The 16,188-nt window shown below is 47.7% G+C and overlaps 1 protein-coding gene across 1 annotated transcript in view; it reads right to left on the bottom strand.

The window, feature by feature from the left end:
- The window catches only part of E2F6 (E2F transcription factor 6), a 236,613-nt gene that overhangs the window by 202,626 nt on the left and 17,799 nt on the right, over window positions 1-16,188 (bottom strand). The window contains exon 2 of the mRNA XM_078647792.1: window positions 9,240-9,294. Within this exon, the coding sequence (XP_078503918.1) occupies window positions 9,240-9,294 (55 nt within the window). The remainder of the gene's footprint in view (window positions 1-9,239; window positions 9,295-16,188) is intronic.

Below are 16,188 nucleotides of genomic sequence, written 5' to 3'. Positions count from 1 at the left end.
CACCAAAAGGAATCTCCCTTGGAGAAAAGGAGTTACTCACCTGCATTTGCAAGCACTGCAACTAAGCTGACCGGTCTGCGACCGGTCTGCTGCTCCCGACATCCTCCGGCCTTTGAAAGGCCCAGCAACACAGGTGGTTATTCTGCAATTTCCTTAAGGCCTACACGGTCTTTTCGCCGAGTTTGAGGCCAGTATCCCTAGTCTGACCCGCTGGAACAGCACCCCTGTGCACTGCGCTGACTTGCCAAGGCATGTTGACTCTTCTCCAGAGATCTTCAAGCTTCGAGAAGTTCCAGCCTCCAGCATCTCTTCCTACCAAGATCTTCGTCCTCACCATATCCTCTACACAATGGGCCTGCATCTTTGGTGAGCTGCACGAGGTCCTCTTGCGGGACTTCTTTGGCTCCTGTGGGCTCCCCTGCTTTCTCAGGGCCTGCTTCAACTCTCCTGCACTTCGTGAGTCCCTTGGACCTTGTTGTTCCCGATACTGCACCTTCTTAGTTTTCCACATCTGTTGCTGCTGCCAAGGCTTGTTGGTGCTCCCACCAGACACCGATCCCTGGTTTTCGACTTCCGACATGGACAGCTCGTTGAACGGCTCCTGGTATTCCACAGTGTCGCCTGGTACTCAGAGCTGCAGCGACAAGTCACCTTCAATCCTCCTGCATCTTCCGTCATCGGTGGTCATTGGTCTTCCGTGCCTCCTCGTCACTCCTGAGTGGCATATACTCTGTCCCCTCTGTTTGCAGGTACTCTTCTTCAATAATCCACCCTTGGATTCCACCAGATTCTTTCACCTTCTTCATCAGCGGCATCTTCACCCAAGTCCTCCATTGTAGTCTATGACGGTTTCCGACATATCTTCACACCTATACACCTGGCTTCCCGTGTGAAGGTATCCTGGTTCCTGGAGTATCCAAAGGTGGATACCCCAGCTCTACAAGCTTCGGTCTTCCACTGGGTTTCTTCAGGGTCCTCTGGAAAGGGTCCTTCTGCAAAACTGCAACCCCGATTACCCAATTGACTTGCACCGAGTACGTAGCTGTGTTCCCACTCTTTACACAGCCTCTGCTGGATTCTTGGATACTTACCTTGGGTGGTTCCTTGGGTCCCCGGCTCTCTTAAGTCTTCGGGGTCAAGTCTGGACTTTGGTCGCAGTTCGCATTCCACTTGCTTAGTTTATGGTTTTGTCTCTCCCTGGAGACCACTGTGTATTTATGCTACTTACCTGTTCTCGTTTTGAAATATTGTGTGTATTGCGTTTATATCTCTGCGTAGGAGATATACCACTAGGTTAGCGAGTGTGTTTAATAAATATTACTATTTTTATAATTACACTGTGTGGTTCTTTTTCGTTTAACCTACATTACTGGATTAGTGCTGGTGAAACAAGCTGCTTAACAATCCCTCCGTACTAAGCCTGAAGGCTACTTTCCACAGCTACCACTTAGAGAGCCTTCTAAGGTTGTCTAAGACCACTAAAATCACCATAAGGGTTGTATGGATTAGGACAAGGTGCTTCACTTAATTAAGTGTGTACCATATACTAAGCTAGACATTTTGCAAAACGAGCTCCCCGACATCATCTTGTTTGATAGCAATTCTATCCCCAATTACAATGCTTCCGGATTTATGTGCAGGGATACCTTGTGGCAGGAAATAAAGGTTTCCTGTTGGACACTTGCACATAAATCCTGCTGTTACAAATATTTGCTTCCTGAATGGGGACTAAGCTGGGAATCTGGAATTACCTGGTCCGAATCGAAATATGGGGTACACATTCCTGGGATGAATACACTTCCACTTACCACCTGCTCTGATGAGGTGGTAAACTGAAGCGGAGATTGTGAGAAGCAGGGTGCCAGGCTTCTCCTGTGCCATGAGTGTGTCAGGCTGGGGCAGAGTTAGGAAAAGGTTTGCAGTCCGAGATCAAGAGACTTTACTAGCTGGATTTGTCAGCTGGTAAAATCAGACCTGGTGTTCCCACACCGAAGAAATCCATGTATGGGAACACCGGACCAGTTAATAATGGGGTACATTAATAAAGTGAAAACAGATAGGAACAGAATTGCTTGTATTGCAAAAATATCAGTCGCAATTAAGGGATATTCATGAAGCAATGATAATGGTGTATTATCTTTTCAATGCCAATAAAGTACAAGAGACAATTATTATAGCAACGGAGGCACGCATTCATGTGGTAAATTATTCTTTTCTTTAACCTCTTCAGTGCTGCGTGAATTTCGCTGCAGTGCTGAAGGGTTTAAAATCGTATTGGCTCATGACGGAAATGTTCCGTCATCAGCACCGGAGCACCGACGCTGATGACGGAACCGTTCCGTCATGAGCATGGAAGGGGTTAAAGCTTTAGATCAGTAAGTCCAAAGCGTTTAGTTCAAAAGGACTTCCTCTGAGTTATGGTAATTTCTGTGTGCAGTCCTGCAAATTCACTCTGTCTGTTCATCTAGTTTAAAAAAGAGTTCTTTTAGTATTTACTTCATTATATACGTTGGGCATCACCATTTATATGAGAGTATCAGTCCAGCCAGTATATTCAAAGAAGAATTTGATTGGTGGAACGCAGAATATTCACCGACCCAACGCACAAAATCATCACCAGACTTCGCACATTTGGTTGGTGAATATTCTGCATTCCACTAATCAAGGCTTGGGACACAGATATCCAGAGAAACGAGCATTGGGACAGAAATAGGTCCCGCTTATGGTTTACATGACATAGTAAAAGCGCAATTTGTGCCAACAGTTAGCCAGCTGGCAATCCAACAGCTTAGGAACAGTCCGAAGGTGAAATTAGTATATCATCTCTGCAGCGGGTCACGTAACCAACTGAGTTTTTATAGTGTTGGGAAAATGTACTTATTCGTCACGCTTTAATGATTGAGAAGTTTTTTGCAATAAAATGCGGCAAACCTCACGTTCAGTTAGTCCTCCCTAATGCTTAAGTCCAGATCAGTTGATGCTACGTGTTTCTAAATACTGAGACCATGGACTGCCCGCTTGGACGTGAAAACGCCTTAAACACTGAAGCCTACCCACAAAAAAGTGCTTCAGCTACAGCGAAAACACCCATCAACGTCACAATAGAGCCAAAGAGGCAACAAATGTTTGCATGCTATGCAGTGGGTCATCCCATGTGTAGTGACATGATCTTTCTTAGCACAGCGCGTCCTATGAACAACTACCATAATAAAGAGAGCCTTTCTTTTTTCCACAGCCCCCGGACCAGTTGCCTATTTTGTTTAGAGCGTGTTTGTGAACCACACCTTCAATTAAACAGATCAGCAATACTGGATAACAGATACAAATATAACAAGGGAAACGGGGGGGGGGGGGGGGGGAGGAAAGAGTAACCGCCTGTACATGCCGCAACAGCTGCTTAAGTAAAACAGAGGCAGGCAGCGGGGGTGCTGGAAGGGGATTCGCAGTGCGAGGTCTCTCTGCCGTGAGAAACCCACAGCTGTGTGTTTGGTTGGGGGGGAGGGCTCCGAGCGCGAGGAGGGACTGGTTTGGTAAACAACGGGATCTTCCACCACCCGCTGCCCCACCCACAGGAATGCAGCTGCGACCCTGCGCACCGCTGCTCGCCCCAAGACCAAAACGCCATGGGAGTGAACATTAAAAACTAGGTGGGACATGCACCCGCCTTTAGCCATTATTGAAAGACACGCAAAAGCCAATCATGTGTGTGGGAGGAGTCAGACCAACAGGAAGCAAACACAAGAAGCCTCGCAGAGCAGCGCATGCCCGCTAGCTCAGTCTCGACCTAAAAATGATGGTTCAGTCTAACCTGGGCCTACACGTTATTGCTCTTGTATACGATGTGGCCCAGTAAGCATTGTACAGATATAATCTGTGTGGCAAGTTCCTCAGTTGTGCAAACCAATGTGTACCCTCATGTAAATCATAAATTATCCTCCGGTGCTCAGAGGGGAAAAGGGTGGCCACTGACACCCACAACTTAGTAGAGGACGGTGGTCCTCAACTTGCACAAAACAATATAACCCCTGAGCAACCAATGTCCAAAAAGAGGTCAGTACAAAATAGAGTTATTTCTTCGTCTTTTATTCCCTCTTCTTCACATTAGTTCAGATATCTTCAAATGAATCAGGTAACCACTTGAGTCGATCTTGTAGCCATCAGGGCTCATGTCAAATCATCACACCATTAACGCCCGGTGGGTGTATAACGGGATTTAAGTCCTCAGTATCTTTGTAGACTTGTTTAACATAGTTGTAATTCTCCTCTTCGTAAGAATATTTACGTTCCAAAATTAGGCGGTACCATTGTTCTGTAATCTGGCTCCAAATTCTATGGCAACAGGGAAGTAACGATAGTGTGTGCGCGAACCAGTGTTTGAGTGAAGCAAAGCGGTGCAGAGTGGCGTGGAGCACAGCGGTGCGGGGGAGTGCAGTGGTGCAGAGTGGTGCGGGGGAGTGCAGTGGTGCAGAGTGGTGCGGGGGAGTACAGTGGTGCGGGGGAGTACAGTGGTGCGGGGGAGTACAGTGGTGCAGAGTGATGCGGGGGGAGTACAGTGGTGCAGAGCGATGCGGGCGGGGGGAGTACAGTGGTGCAGAGTGATGCGGGCGGGGGGGTACAGTGGTGCAGGGGGATGCGGGCGGGGGAGTACAGTGGTGCAGAGTGGTGCGGGCGAGTACAGTGGTGCGGGCGAGTACAGTGGTGCAGAGTGGTGCGGGCGAGTACAGTGGTGCAGAGTGATGCGGGCGGGGGAGTACAGTGGTGCAGAGTGATGCGGGCGGGGGGGGGGGGGGGGGGGAGTACAGTGGTGCAGAGTGATGCGGGCGGGGGAGTACAGTGGTGCAGAGTGGTGCGGGGGAGGAGTGCAGAGTGGTGCGGGGCGGGGGGGGAGTACAGTGGTGCAGAGTGGTGTGGGGGGGGAGTGCAGCGGCAAAGAGTGCAGCGGCAAAGAGTGCAGCGGCACAGAAATCATAGAGTGCAGTGACAAAGTAGTCATGCACAGTAGAGCAGTGAGGCAGAGTGAAGTGGTGTAGAGTGCAGTAGAGTAGAGTGCAGTAGCGTGGAGAGGCATAAAAAGTAGTATGCATGGTGTGGTAGCGAACTGCCATTACAGACAACATATTTACAATTGAAAAGAACATAACATATGCACAGACAGTTTATTTTTTTTTTTATTCTTTTTATTTACACATACAGCAAAAGAAAAAGAAAGCATTGGGTGACATCCGAACATACAGCGTCCATTGAAATCTTCTATTGACCAGAATACTGAACATAATGAATTAATAGGGATCATAGCGTGTCCCGCACTTCAGCATTCCCCTCCAATGTGGCGTGCCTCAGGGCTCCTCCCTGAGCCCCACTTTATTTAATATCTATATGTCCACATTGGAGGAGGTCATCATTCCATTCGGAGTGAGTGTCGTCAGTTATGCTGACGACACACAACTGGTTGTGTCACTATCCCACCCCAAACAACAACCAGCAGATCTATTTAATTGCCTTGTGGAGGTCCATCACTGGATGAACACCTCTGCCCTAAAATTAAATGGGTCAAAAACGGAGGTTCTGCTCCTGGGCCCAAAAGGACTCACACTGTCCCCAAACATCTGGCCAGCCTGTCTGGGCCCTCCTCCAGAACCCAGAGAGGAAGTAAAGAGCCTGGGAGTGTGGCTTGACACCGACCTCTCGTTCAACGTGCAGGCAAAGAAAGTGGCCGGGACCTGCTTTGGTCTTTTGAAGTCATTGAGGAAAGTCCTGCCCATCCTGCCCCCCAACTCCCAAAAGTTGCTTATTCAAGGCCTAATAATCTCGAGGCTTGACTATAGCAACGTGATATACCTGGGCGCCCCAGAGATGACCCTGAATAAACTTCAAAGAATTCAGAATACCGCGGCCCGTATCCTCACGAATACCCCTGCCAGAGCGTCGGCCAAACCGGCCTTAAAACTCCTCCACTGGCTCCCCATAAGAGAGCGGGTCAAATTCAAGGCCCTGTGTCTGGCCCACAAACTACGACGAAATCAAGGCCCCCCTGCTCTCAAGAAATTCATCGCCCCTTACAAATCCTCAAGACCTCTCCGTTCTGACACCGAAAACCTCATTGTTGCCCCCAAATTCAAGAGAGCTCGATCGGGAGGAAGGCGTTTCTCAGTCCAGACTGCACGACTTTGGAACGCTCTCCCCCGAGCCCTGCGTCTCGAACCTCAATACCTCCGGTTTAGGAAACAGCTCAAAACCCACCTCTTCCCACAGTGAATCACTCCTGGCCCTTATCTTGTTCCTTGTTCCGCCCTCCCCGTCCTCTTCCTTGTCCCTCCTTCCCTCTCCCCCTCCCTTGGTCCACTGTACTCAGGAGATAAGATTTTTTAGCGCTGGGATACCTCCGGGTGACTACGCGCTCTACAAAATAAATAAATAAATAAATAAATAAATAAATAAATCCTCCCTTGCAACTGGGGGTACACAAATATCTCCTCTGTGGCCATTCCAAGCACCCCATATTTTCCCCCATTTCCGGGGTCTCCCCATTGCTACATATACCGATCTTTCTCTAAACATACACCAGTCTAAATCCTCCATCCATTTTCCGATCTGGGGGGGTCTGACTGGCCCCCCACAGCTGGGCGATGTTGCGTTTGGCTACAGCACATGCCAAAGTAACCCATGTTCTTCCCGTGTGAAGTGAGGTCGGTCGGCTCCCAAACATTCAGGAGAAGACATACAGTTTTAATGATAAAAGCATGCAGCACACAAACGATACTATGTGGAAATATTATCATTGTTCTGATAGCATTAAATTACAAAACTATTGCTTTATTTGCACGTTCCTAATTCCGATATACTCTGAAATGTCTGCACAATTCACTACTGCCACTTAAACTTTGTTGTGCGCTAGAAAGCATTGCACAGTAAGATTGTCGCATAAATCCACTCACTTTGAAGTAAGAGAAAGAAAAGAAAACACTAATCTCCCTCGGAAGACAGAACCTGACATTTGACCTTGGTGTTTGAATGGACAGCAAACGTGACAAGATTAGAACAGGTTTTAAAGGCCTGTTTACAGAAAGGGAGCATTCGGAAGGATACACTAAATAAGGAATGCTCTTCGCCAGGGACTAACTCAAGCTGGACAGCCTTATACAAATAAAGCCAGCAAACAGAACGCAAGCAAATGTCAGTTAAAAACCACAGAGTCATGGTGCACAGGAAACTGGGTTGGGCTGACACTCTTACCATGGCCACCCCGCTCTGGGCTTCCGAGCGACTAGGTAACCTAAATCGCACTAAGGGGTTTCATAACTGGGACTTGATTGGGATCTCTTGTATTCAAGATCTCTGGGGCCCCGGGTGGGGGTTGTGCCTTTCGCCTCCCTCCAGCAGACATACGAGTTCACGCAAAAAGAACAATACCGCTACCTACAGGTCCGGCACTTCCTCCAATCCACCATCCCCCCAGGAACCATCCCCCCTGGAGGACAGATTACTGGATGGCCACCTGCCCCACCACTTGCCTCAAGTACAAAAAAATTATTAACAATTCCCCTGACTTACTGCACACCCTTAAAAGAAAGTGGGAGTCGGACGGGTTGGAAATAGATGAGGAAGAGTGGAGAAGTGCGCTAGCGTCCCCTAAGGAAGTGGCCATATGAGCTAGACTTCGTTTGAATCAATTGAAAATACTCAGAGTCTACATCTCGGGGACGAGATTGCAACTCATGGATTGTAGTTCTGACGGGCTTTGTCGGAGGGGCTGTGGTGAGATAGGGAAATTTTTTCACATTGTATGGGAATGTCCACTGCTACAGGTCTACTGGCAGCAAATGCACCAGTGCATGCGGGAGGTGGAGCTACGGGTGGAGGCGAAAAGAATATATGGGAGCCTACTGATTTGTCGCCTCGGGGTAGAACCTGGGTCCCATTGGGTTTTGTCATTACAAAATGGAATATTGCTAGATTGTGGGGGGCGGTGGGGCCTCCAAAGATCGGTTCATGGAAAAAAGACATGGACTGGTGCATGCTCCATGAAAAGACAGAGTACGTTGCCAGGGGCTGTCCACAGAAATGGGTTGGTATTTGGCCCAGCTGGAATGAATACAGGGGTCATATCTGCGAACCCCCCACAACTGCCAGGGTTGACGAACCACTCTCACTGTTGAATGTATGATGTTGTCATGTATTTCGTAAGGTTTAAGATCTACGACCTCCTATTCTTTGCCTCGACCTTCCTTCTGGTACAATTGTAAATCCTGCACTGTATGCTTGTGATGTACACCACTGTTTTTCGTGCATAATTAATAAACAGATAAAAAAAAAATTAAAAACACAGAGTCAATGAGAAACAATGGATGGAATGCATTCCCAGGGAAGCTTTCCGAATGTCCCCATGATGTCTTTAGAGTAGGTTTGGACCTAAAAATGTTCATGGTTTGTTTGGTGTATATATACCAAGCAAGGTTTGGAGACTGCCCTTAACCCGGTGGTCGGCTAAACCTAGAAGCAAGCTATTAGGACGTAGACAGCTTTGAGAGTCAGACAAACCATACTGCCCTTTCGACTAGCTCTTGGAGAAGGGTCCTATATATCAAGCCTTTGATATATAGGACACAGTTCATGACAGTTAATGACGTCCACCTCTCCCTTGTGTAGCTTGAGGCCCTAAATATACAAATGGTACCTAATCTTGTAAATCCATAGTGTTCGAGTCAAAGTCACAAAAGACATTTATTGTTCAGTAATTAAAGGTTACATATTTCACTTGGTGGATAGGATATGGCTGTAGAGGCAAGGAGTAAAACATTTTAGAACAGATATATATGTTTATGCATTTATTCTGACAACAGTATACAATGATGGACTGAGTCACAGGCCACAAGGCGACTGAGTAAGATCCTGCTACATGGAACTTTGATCTCTGGTGGTGAGTTCTTCTTATCCTAACAACCATTTACGTGTTTTTAGTACCACTGGATTAGAATTCTGACTGGTAAACAATTAAGGTGATCGTTCTATTCAAGGTAAGAGGAAAGTCAAGCTTCAAGTGAGATTAACTGACATCACCAGTACCTCCAGATCTGTACTGGGCTATTGAGAACTACTTAGTCCCTAATGAAGTACTTGAACAAGTCACCTACTCAAGAATTAAGAGACCCACAATTTAAAATGAATTAACTAAAAGATATCCAAGCATTATTCATTTGAAAGATTATTCATTCAGCAACCAGAAAAAACGAGCTACTTACGGTATAAAGACCTGGATCTTCGGTCTTCTTCTGCATCATAGACCGGTGTTATCGGCTAGTGGAAAAGAAAAAAATAAATCATCAATGTAAACAGTATACAATCGAGGTTATAAAAGAAACACTAACTTGTTTATAACACATTATTAATACTTTCTCACCGGAACAAATCATTTGTCTTCAACAAATCAGAACAAGCATTTACAATGCAACGGTTTCGCCTTTGTAAAAGTTAGAGCTATGTTAATATTGTGCTGTTAAGACCTGGTATATGGTCACCAGGCACTCATCACACTGCATGAGAACAAAACTACACTAAACAGTAACCCGATTGGCCCCGACGTAATGACACCATCAGTGCTGATACAGCGACCTCCCGCTGTGCCATCCAATCAGTGGCGTCCTGCTACCAGTCTGTCCGTCTTTGGGACCCTGGCACAGAACCTTAACGAACAAATGCGTTTCATATTTATTCTAATTAATGCAGGAAATGACGTACGCGGTGTAGACAGGTCAGCAAGTGTGAACACTGCTAGAGGACTCGACAGACACGCAATGTATTTGTGAAGGACCAGCAAAAGCGCACAGACAAAAATATCATCATAGTAAAACAAATATATTTTATTTTAAGAACCGAACACTAATATTGCAAAATACAAATGACTGCTTATTCGGCTTTGACAAATAATAAAAAAGCCTCATGTTTCGCGTAGCTATTAATGTGCATAAAGCGTGTTTCCTTGCGATGTGCTCTAAAGACATTTAAACAATCTACGTTTAACAGGGCTAGTTAGCCGTCTTCTAAAAAGATTTAAAAACTGATATTTTGATCTTCTTTGACAACCAGAAAAAAAAAAAACGTTTCGTTTTATTTTTACATTTACATTGAAACTCATCTATACCTGTTGCTTTCTTTGCGCATTAATTATTCCGATGTTTTTTAAGGAGCTCACGGTTAGGGCTGCTAGACTTACCGACGATGCTGCGAAAGTACTCCTCCTCTCTTCCCTTGACACCCCCTTTCTCTGAGTTTCCCAAGATTCCAGTCGCCAGGGGCTATTCAGGAGCAGCCGTCCACTTCCACTTTCGACAATGTACAGGGCTATGACCGGCGGTGGGGGTACGCCGCTGCCTCTAGCTGGCATTCACGAGGAACGGGGCTCGCATTCTCAGGAGCGGCACCGGAGAGGCGACAGGACTTCCGCAAGGCCGCCCGAGCCTCCGCGCACTGGGCTTGGCAAACACCACAAGCAAGCAGCCTGGCCTTTAACCCGGTGACGAACCATCCCACACAGTGTAAACACGGCCTGAAACGTTCATTACATCATGTATTTTTGGCTGCTCACAATTTTTACTACCTCATGTATTTTGTTTGCTCACAATTGTCACTATTACCTTTACTACCTCATGTATTTTTGGTTGCTCACAATTTTGACTACCTCATGTATTTTATTTGCTCACAAATGTCACTATTACCTTATGTAACGTAATGTATGCTTTTGTAATCTGTTCTTCTGTAATGTTTCTCATTATGTTTCATTTTTGTTCCTTTTGTGAAGCGCTCTGACACCTTCGGGTAAAGTCCGCGCTATATAAAAATGCATAAATAAATAAATGCCCAGCGAAGCTTAATAAATAGAAAAAAAAGTTTCACAGGACCTTTAGCACTGACTGTTGCATGGAAATAAAATGTAACCCAGCATAAAATGAATAACGTCACCGCATTCATGTCTGTTCTAATCACCGACCGCATCTGGCACCGGGCGCTGAGGGCCCTGATGAAGAGAAAGATGCAGTCCCCAGCAGGGCCGGCGGAGCCAAGCCCGGCCGGACACCAGCAGGGAGTCTGAGGTAAGATGCGGGAGGGGGGGGGGGGGTGGAGCAGAGCCCAGCCACGATGGCAGCAGCAGCGGGAGAGTCACCAGCTCACTTCAGACCCCGGCTCGCTTCAAGCCCCGAGCCCCAGCCAAACAGCGTTTCCCCTTTGAAGAGGATTTTTAAATCTATCGGAGCCTACGAGCCCAAAGATGCCTCGTTCAAGTTCAGGACGGCATGCAGAAAAATAGTTTTTCAAATATATATTTTAAACCTGCGGTAAATATTGTTAAACCACTTACATCTGCCCCACTACAATGGTTTGGTGAATTACCATGGGGACAGAGTGTTCCAGTTTTAAGACCACATGTAATTAACATACATTTACCACCTGATATAAGATGGTGAATGTATGCGCAGGCCTTTAGGTCGGTTGGTAGTGGTGAATGGGGGGGGGAGAGAATATGGGAGGGAGGAGAAAGGTATGTTCTGGCAGCTCTGAGCCATCAGAAAAATAGGGTAAAGGAGGTGTGGCTGCTTCTTCAAACAAAGCCTCATGTGATGTTACTGTGTGGAGCGACCACACAGTACATTTGTGCCTCGTTCTCCCATACCCATGTGTAAAAACTGTTCCAGTTGGAATTAGGTGGAGAAGACACTCCATGAGTTAATTCCGCTCTACCTGACTTGTAGTTAGTTGTAATGAGGGCTTAAATGTTCGGATAAGAAACACATTTTAAATATTCAGCAATATTGTGCCCGTGTCTTATCCATTGCCAAAAAACATGTTCATTAATCCAAGTGCAGTGGTACAAAGTCAGAGAGAGCCTTGGAACTTCCAAACTAGCTAGAGGCAGCAAAATCTGTTCTCCGCAGCAACAACAAGTCAGGTCCCGGGCCGTGCTGTGATTGGCTGACGTCACGGGGGTGTCCCGGGCCGGCAGCCAATCACAGCACGGCCCGGGAAATGACGTCACGGGGGTGTCCCGGGCCGGCAGCCAATCGCAGCGCGGCCCGGCGCTTAAAAAAGCCCGAGAAACGCCCCCGAATCGCGTTTTCCCGAGAAAGCGCGATTGACAGCCTCTGTCTCCCAATGGCTAGCCTCCATTTATGGAGCTAGCCAATGAGAGACAGAGGCGGTGCCGACATCCATACTCTTGACAAAAGTTTTCGATCTGGGAGGGGCACTTCGTGCCCTCCCCAGGTCGAAACCTAAAAATAAACCAGACTTATTTAAATGTGGATTCTTAATTTGGAGGAGTGCGTGAAACATCATTTACCATGACACAAAAAGTAATTATGTCATGTTAGTCCCTATACTTCCACAATATAGAAATTTGATGAGCTAGCAGATTGTGGGAGCAATTATTTAGTTGTCATGTAACCAAAGCATTAACCACCCACAGCCTCAGAAAACTAATTAATACTGGTAGTGGTGAGTCCTGATACCAGGTATCCTGAAGCAATTCCCATTAGGAGTAATACAGCTCCTGCAGTAGCCAGGGACCTTATTGGTGTCTTTAGCAGGGGTAGGGTTTCCTAAGGAAAGAAAGGAGGTATCAACTTCATGTCTGCATACTTGAAGCGCATGTGGGATAAGTGTGTGGCGTGAACTACAAATTCACGACCCCGTAGCACTTACAAACCAATTGACTTGTTGAGCGATTCAACAAGACACTAAAGGGCATGATCATAGGGAACCCTGAAAAACTCAAAAAGAGAAGGGATGCCCTCTTGCCATGCCTGCTCTTCGCTTACAGGTAGTGCCTCAGAAGGGAGAAGCGTTTTCCCCCTTTGAACTTCTGTTTGGCATTCTGCAAGGGGACCACTTGAACTTGGAATAGAAGGTTGGGAGAGGCCTCTCCACAGCTCTAAACAGGATGTGGTGGTCTATGTGCTAGGCCTTCATTCCAGGATGGCAGAGTACGTGGAAAAGGCATCCAAAAAACTTGAGGACAGCCAACAGCTCCAGAAGCTGTGGTATGACCAAAAGCCTGCACTGATTGAGTTCCAATCAGGTCAGAAGGTGTGGGGTTTGGGGCCTGCAGCACCTAGGGCCCTCCAGGACAGATGGAGTGGCCCTTACCCTGTCCTTCAGAAAAAGAGTGAGGTTACCTACTTGGGAGACCTGGGCACTAGCAGGAACCGCCTGAAACTCTGTGACAGGGATGTGTCCATCCTGTTGGCCACTGATGAGGATCAGGAGACAGAAAGTGACCTCCTCTACTGTCCCTTAGATGGGTCAGTTGATGGGGTTATCAAGACTAAAATCTATCAACAATCTGACCAAGTTAAGGAGAGCAGCAAAGCTGGGGGTGATTGAACCCTCGGAAAAGTCACTGGGCCAGCCCAGTGGTCTTAGTCCCCAAATCTCACCCCCAAATCAAATCAGGTGTTTGTTAAGCACGAATATTCACCCGTAAGGGTCTCAAAGCGCTGCGGGTGTGGGGGGGTGGAAAGAGAGAGATGAGGTTCTGTGAGGACTTTAGATGGCTCAATGCTGTCATTAAGACAGATGCTCACCCCATACCCAGATTTGATGTATTGATAAACTAGGGGTAGCCAAATTCCTCAGAAGCTTGGACTTAACTGCAGGGTCCTGGCAGATTGGCATGGACCCAGGACCCAAAGGGAAAACGGTCTTCTTCGCACCGGATGGCCATTATCAGTTCACTGTAATGCCCTTTGCTTTGCAGAATGCCCCTGCCACCTTCCGAAGGTTGGTGAATTAAGTCCTTGCAAGATTGGAGAACTTCAGTGCAACATATCTTGATGGCATTGCTCCCTTTAGTTCTTCCAGGAAGGATCACCTGGGGGAAGGGTTTACAGTCTCTGCAAACTGCAGGCCTAACAATCAAGGCATCCAAATGCCAGATAGGGCCGGGCACTGTTGTTTACTTGGACCACCTTGTAGGTGGAGGCCAAATGCAAGTTCTACAGCCCACAGCTCAAGATCCAGATAATTCTGGACTGGGAGGCTCCAACAACCTAAACCCAAGTCAGCGCATTCCTTGGCATGACTGGGTATTACAGGAGGTTTGTGAAGGCAATTGGGTCCATTGTGACCCCACTCACAGAACGTACCTCAAGGAAGATGCCAAATAAAGCGTACAGCGCAGTTGGCTGTGAAATGGCTTATGACACTTTAAAAGAGGCAACGTGCTCAGCACCTATTTTCAAGGCTCCAGACTACTCCAAGCAGTTTATTGTGCAGACTGATTCCTCTAAGCTAGGGACAGGAGAGGTCCTATCCCAGACCAATTGTTATGGCCAAGACCAACATGTTGCTTTTATAGGCAGGAGGCTACTGCCCAGGGAATGGCACTGGAGTGCTACTGAGAGGGAGGCCTTTGCTGTGGTTTGGTCCCTGAAGAAGCATAGACCCTACCAGTTGCCCCATTTGGTACGGTTACAGTCTTAACTTTTGGTCAGATACCTGATGCCAATTTGACTGAGTGTGTACTGGGGTCTTGCAAACCAGGGCCCGGCACTGTTGTACTGTCACAAAATTGTACCTTTGTACCCACAATTGTCACACCTCTTGGCCATATGCAAGTCCTTTCTAAAAGATACCCCTTGTACCAAGGGCCTTGTTTGTGACTAGAGAGGGCCTGGGGCTGCAGCATGTATTATGAGGTCTGCAGCATGTATTATACCAACTTCAGAGACCCCTCACCTTAACACCCCCACTCTGCCATTGCCAACAGAGTGCTTTGGTGCAGACCAAACAAAAGATTCAACATGGCACACACCCCTGTGTGCCATGCACACCAACACAGCCCTCTAATAGGCCTTACAGCCCTAAAGGAAGGGTGCACCATACCATAGGCGAGGGCATAGCTGCATGAGCAATATGCCTCTACAGTGCCTGTGCCATTCACAGGCATTGTAGGTGCAGGGGAGCCATTTTGAGTACATGGTCTGGGAGTTTGTCATCAGCTCCATGATGGCTTTACTGAAGTGTGGGCAGTTTGGTATCAAACTTCCCAGCACATTAACTCTAACACTGGCACCAGTGTAGGTTCAATGAAAAATGCACACAGATGGCATCTTAGAGAAGCCCCCTGAAAAACTAACAACTCTGGTGTGGTTCCTGACTGGCTCCCCAGCCATCTGCAACCACCAGACACATTTCTGGACCTCCTAGGTAGAGAGCACTTCTTCGCTCACTGGGTCTGGAAACAAAGCACATCCGGTCATGCCTCCTGCCCCAAAATGGGCAGGGTCCTCGAAGAGGGAGCTTCAAAGCCTTTGTTAGTTGGCCCCAACCTTTTGCTGCTATTAGCAACCGGCCCCCATCGGTCCGGAGCCCTATTTTGGGAAGGAGAAGCTGCACAAAACCCTAACTAGGAAGGGAGGTGTGTCCACCTTCATCAACATCACCCCTCAGGTGAGGGAGGAGAAGTGAAGCCCACGTCTCACTGCTTCCGCCTCATCTTATAGATGGGGGAACCCCTCCAAACTGGAAGAGCATCATGAACCCCTCCAAACTGGAAGAGAATTATGACCCCCTCCCACTGGAGAGAGGCATACTAGGGGTGAAGACAACCCAGGGAAGGGACCCTATGGTCCCAACCTGCTCACCTCTGTAATGCCCCTGAATCTAGTATTTATGGGCACCCCTGAAACTTGCCTCTTCAGATTCGGAGTGACAAGAAGGAGGAACAAAGAACCATGCTGCAGAAGAGGACGATGACAACTGCTTTGGCTCCAACCCCACCGGCCTGTCTCCTGCTCTGAAACTTCTGAGAGCTTAACCTGTGTGTCCTGCGGCCAGCAACCTCCAAGAACCCCAGAGACCAAGGAACTCTGATCTCCCGAGGACACCAGATTTCTCAAACACCAACCCAAGCCAGAAGGCCAGATCGGGCCAGATCCACAAGTACTCCACACTCAGCAGATGCCTACCGCATGAGTGGCTCAACTCCCTAACGAGGTCCCCTTCCCACCCCCCAACGATACTTACCTGTGATCCACCGTTGGACGACCGCCACCGACTTTTTCCTCAATGCCTGCAGCCTCATCCAGAAGGGCCCCCCACCTCCAAACGTGACCGGACAGAAAAACCCACACGACACACCTGCACCCGCAGTTCCAGAGTCCTGAGGTGCCCGCCCAACAGAGTCCTGTTGTCCAG

The sequence above is a fragment of the Lissotriton helveticus genome, chromosome 6 (genome assembly GCF_964261635.1).
Source record: "Lissotriton helveticus chromosome 6, aLisHel1.1, whole genome shotgun sequence".
NCBI classification, from domain to species: domain Eukaryota; kingdom Metazoa; phylum Chordata; class Amphibia; order Caudata; family Salamandridae; genus Lissotriton; species Lissotriton helveticus.
This window is presented reverse-complemented; position numbering and strand designations above follow the sequence as displayed.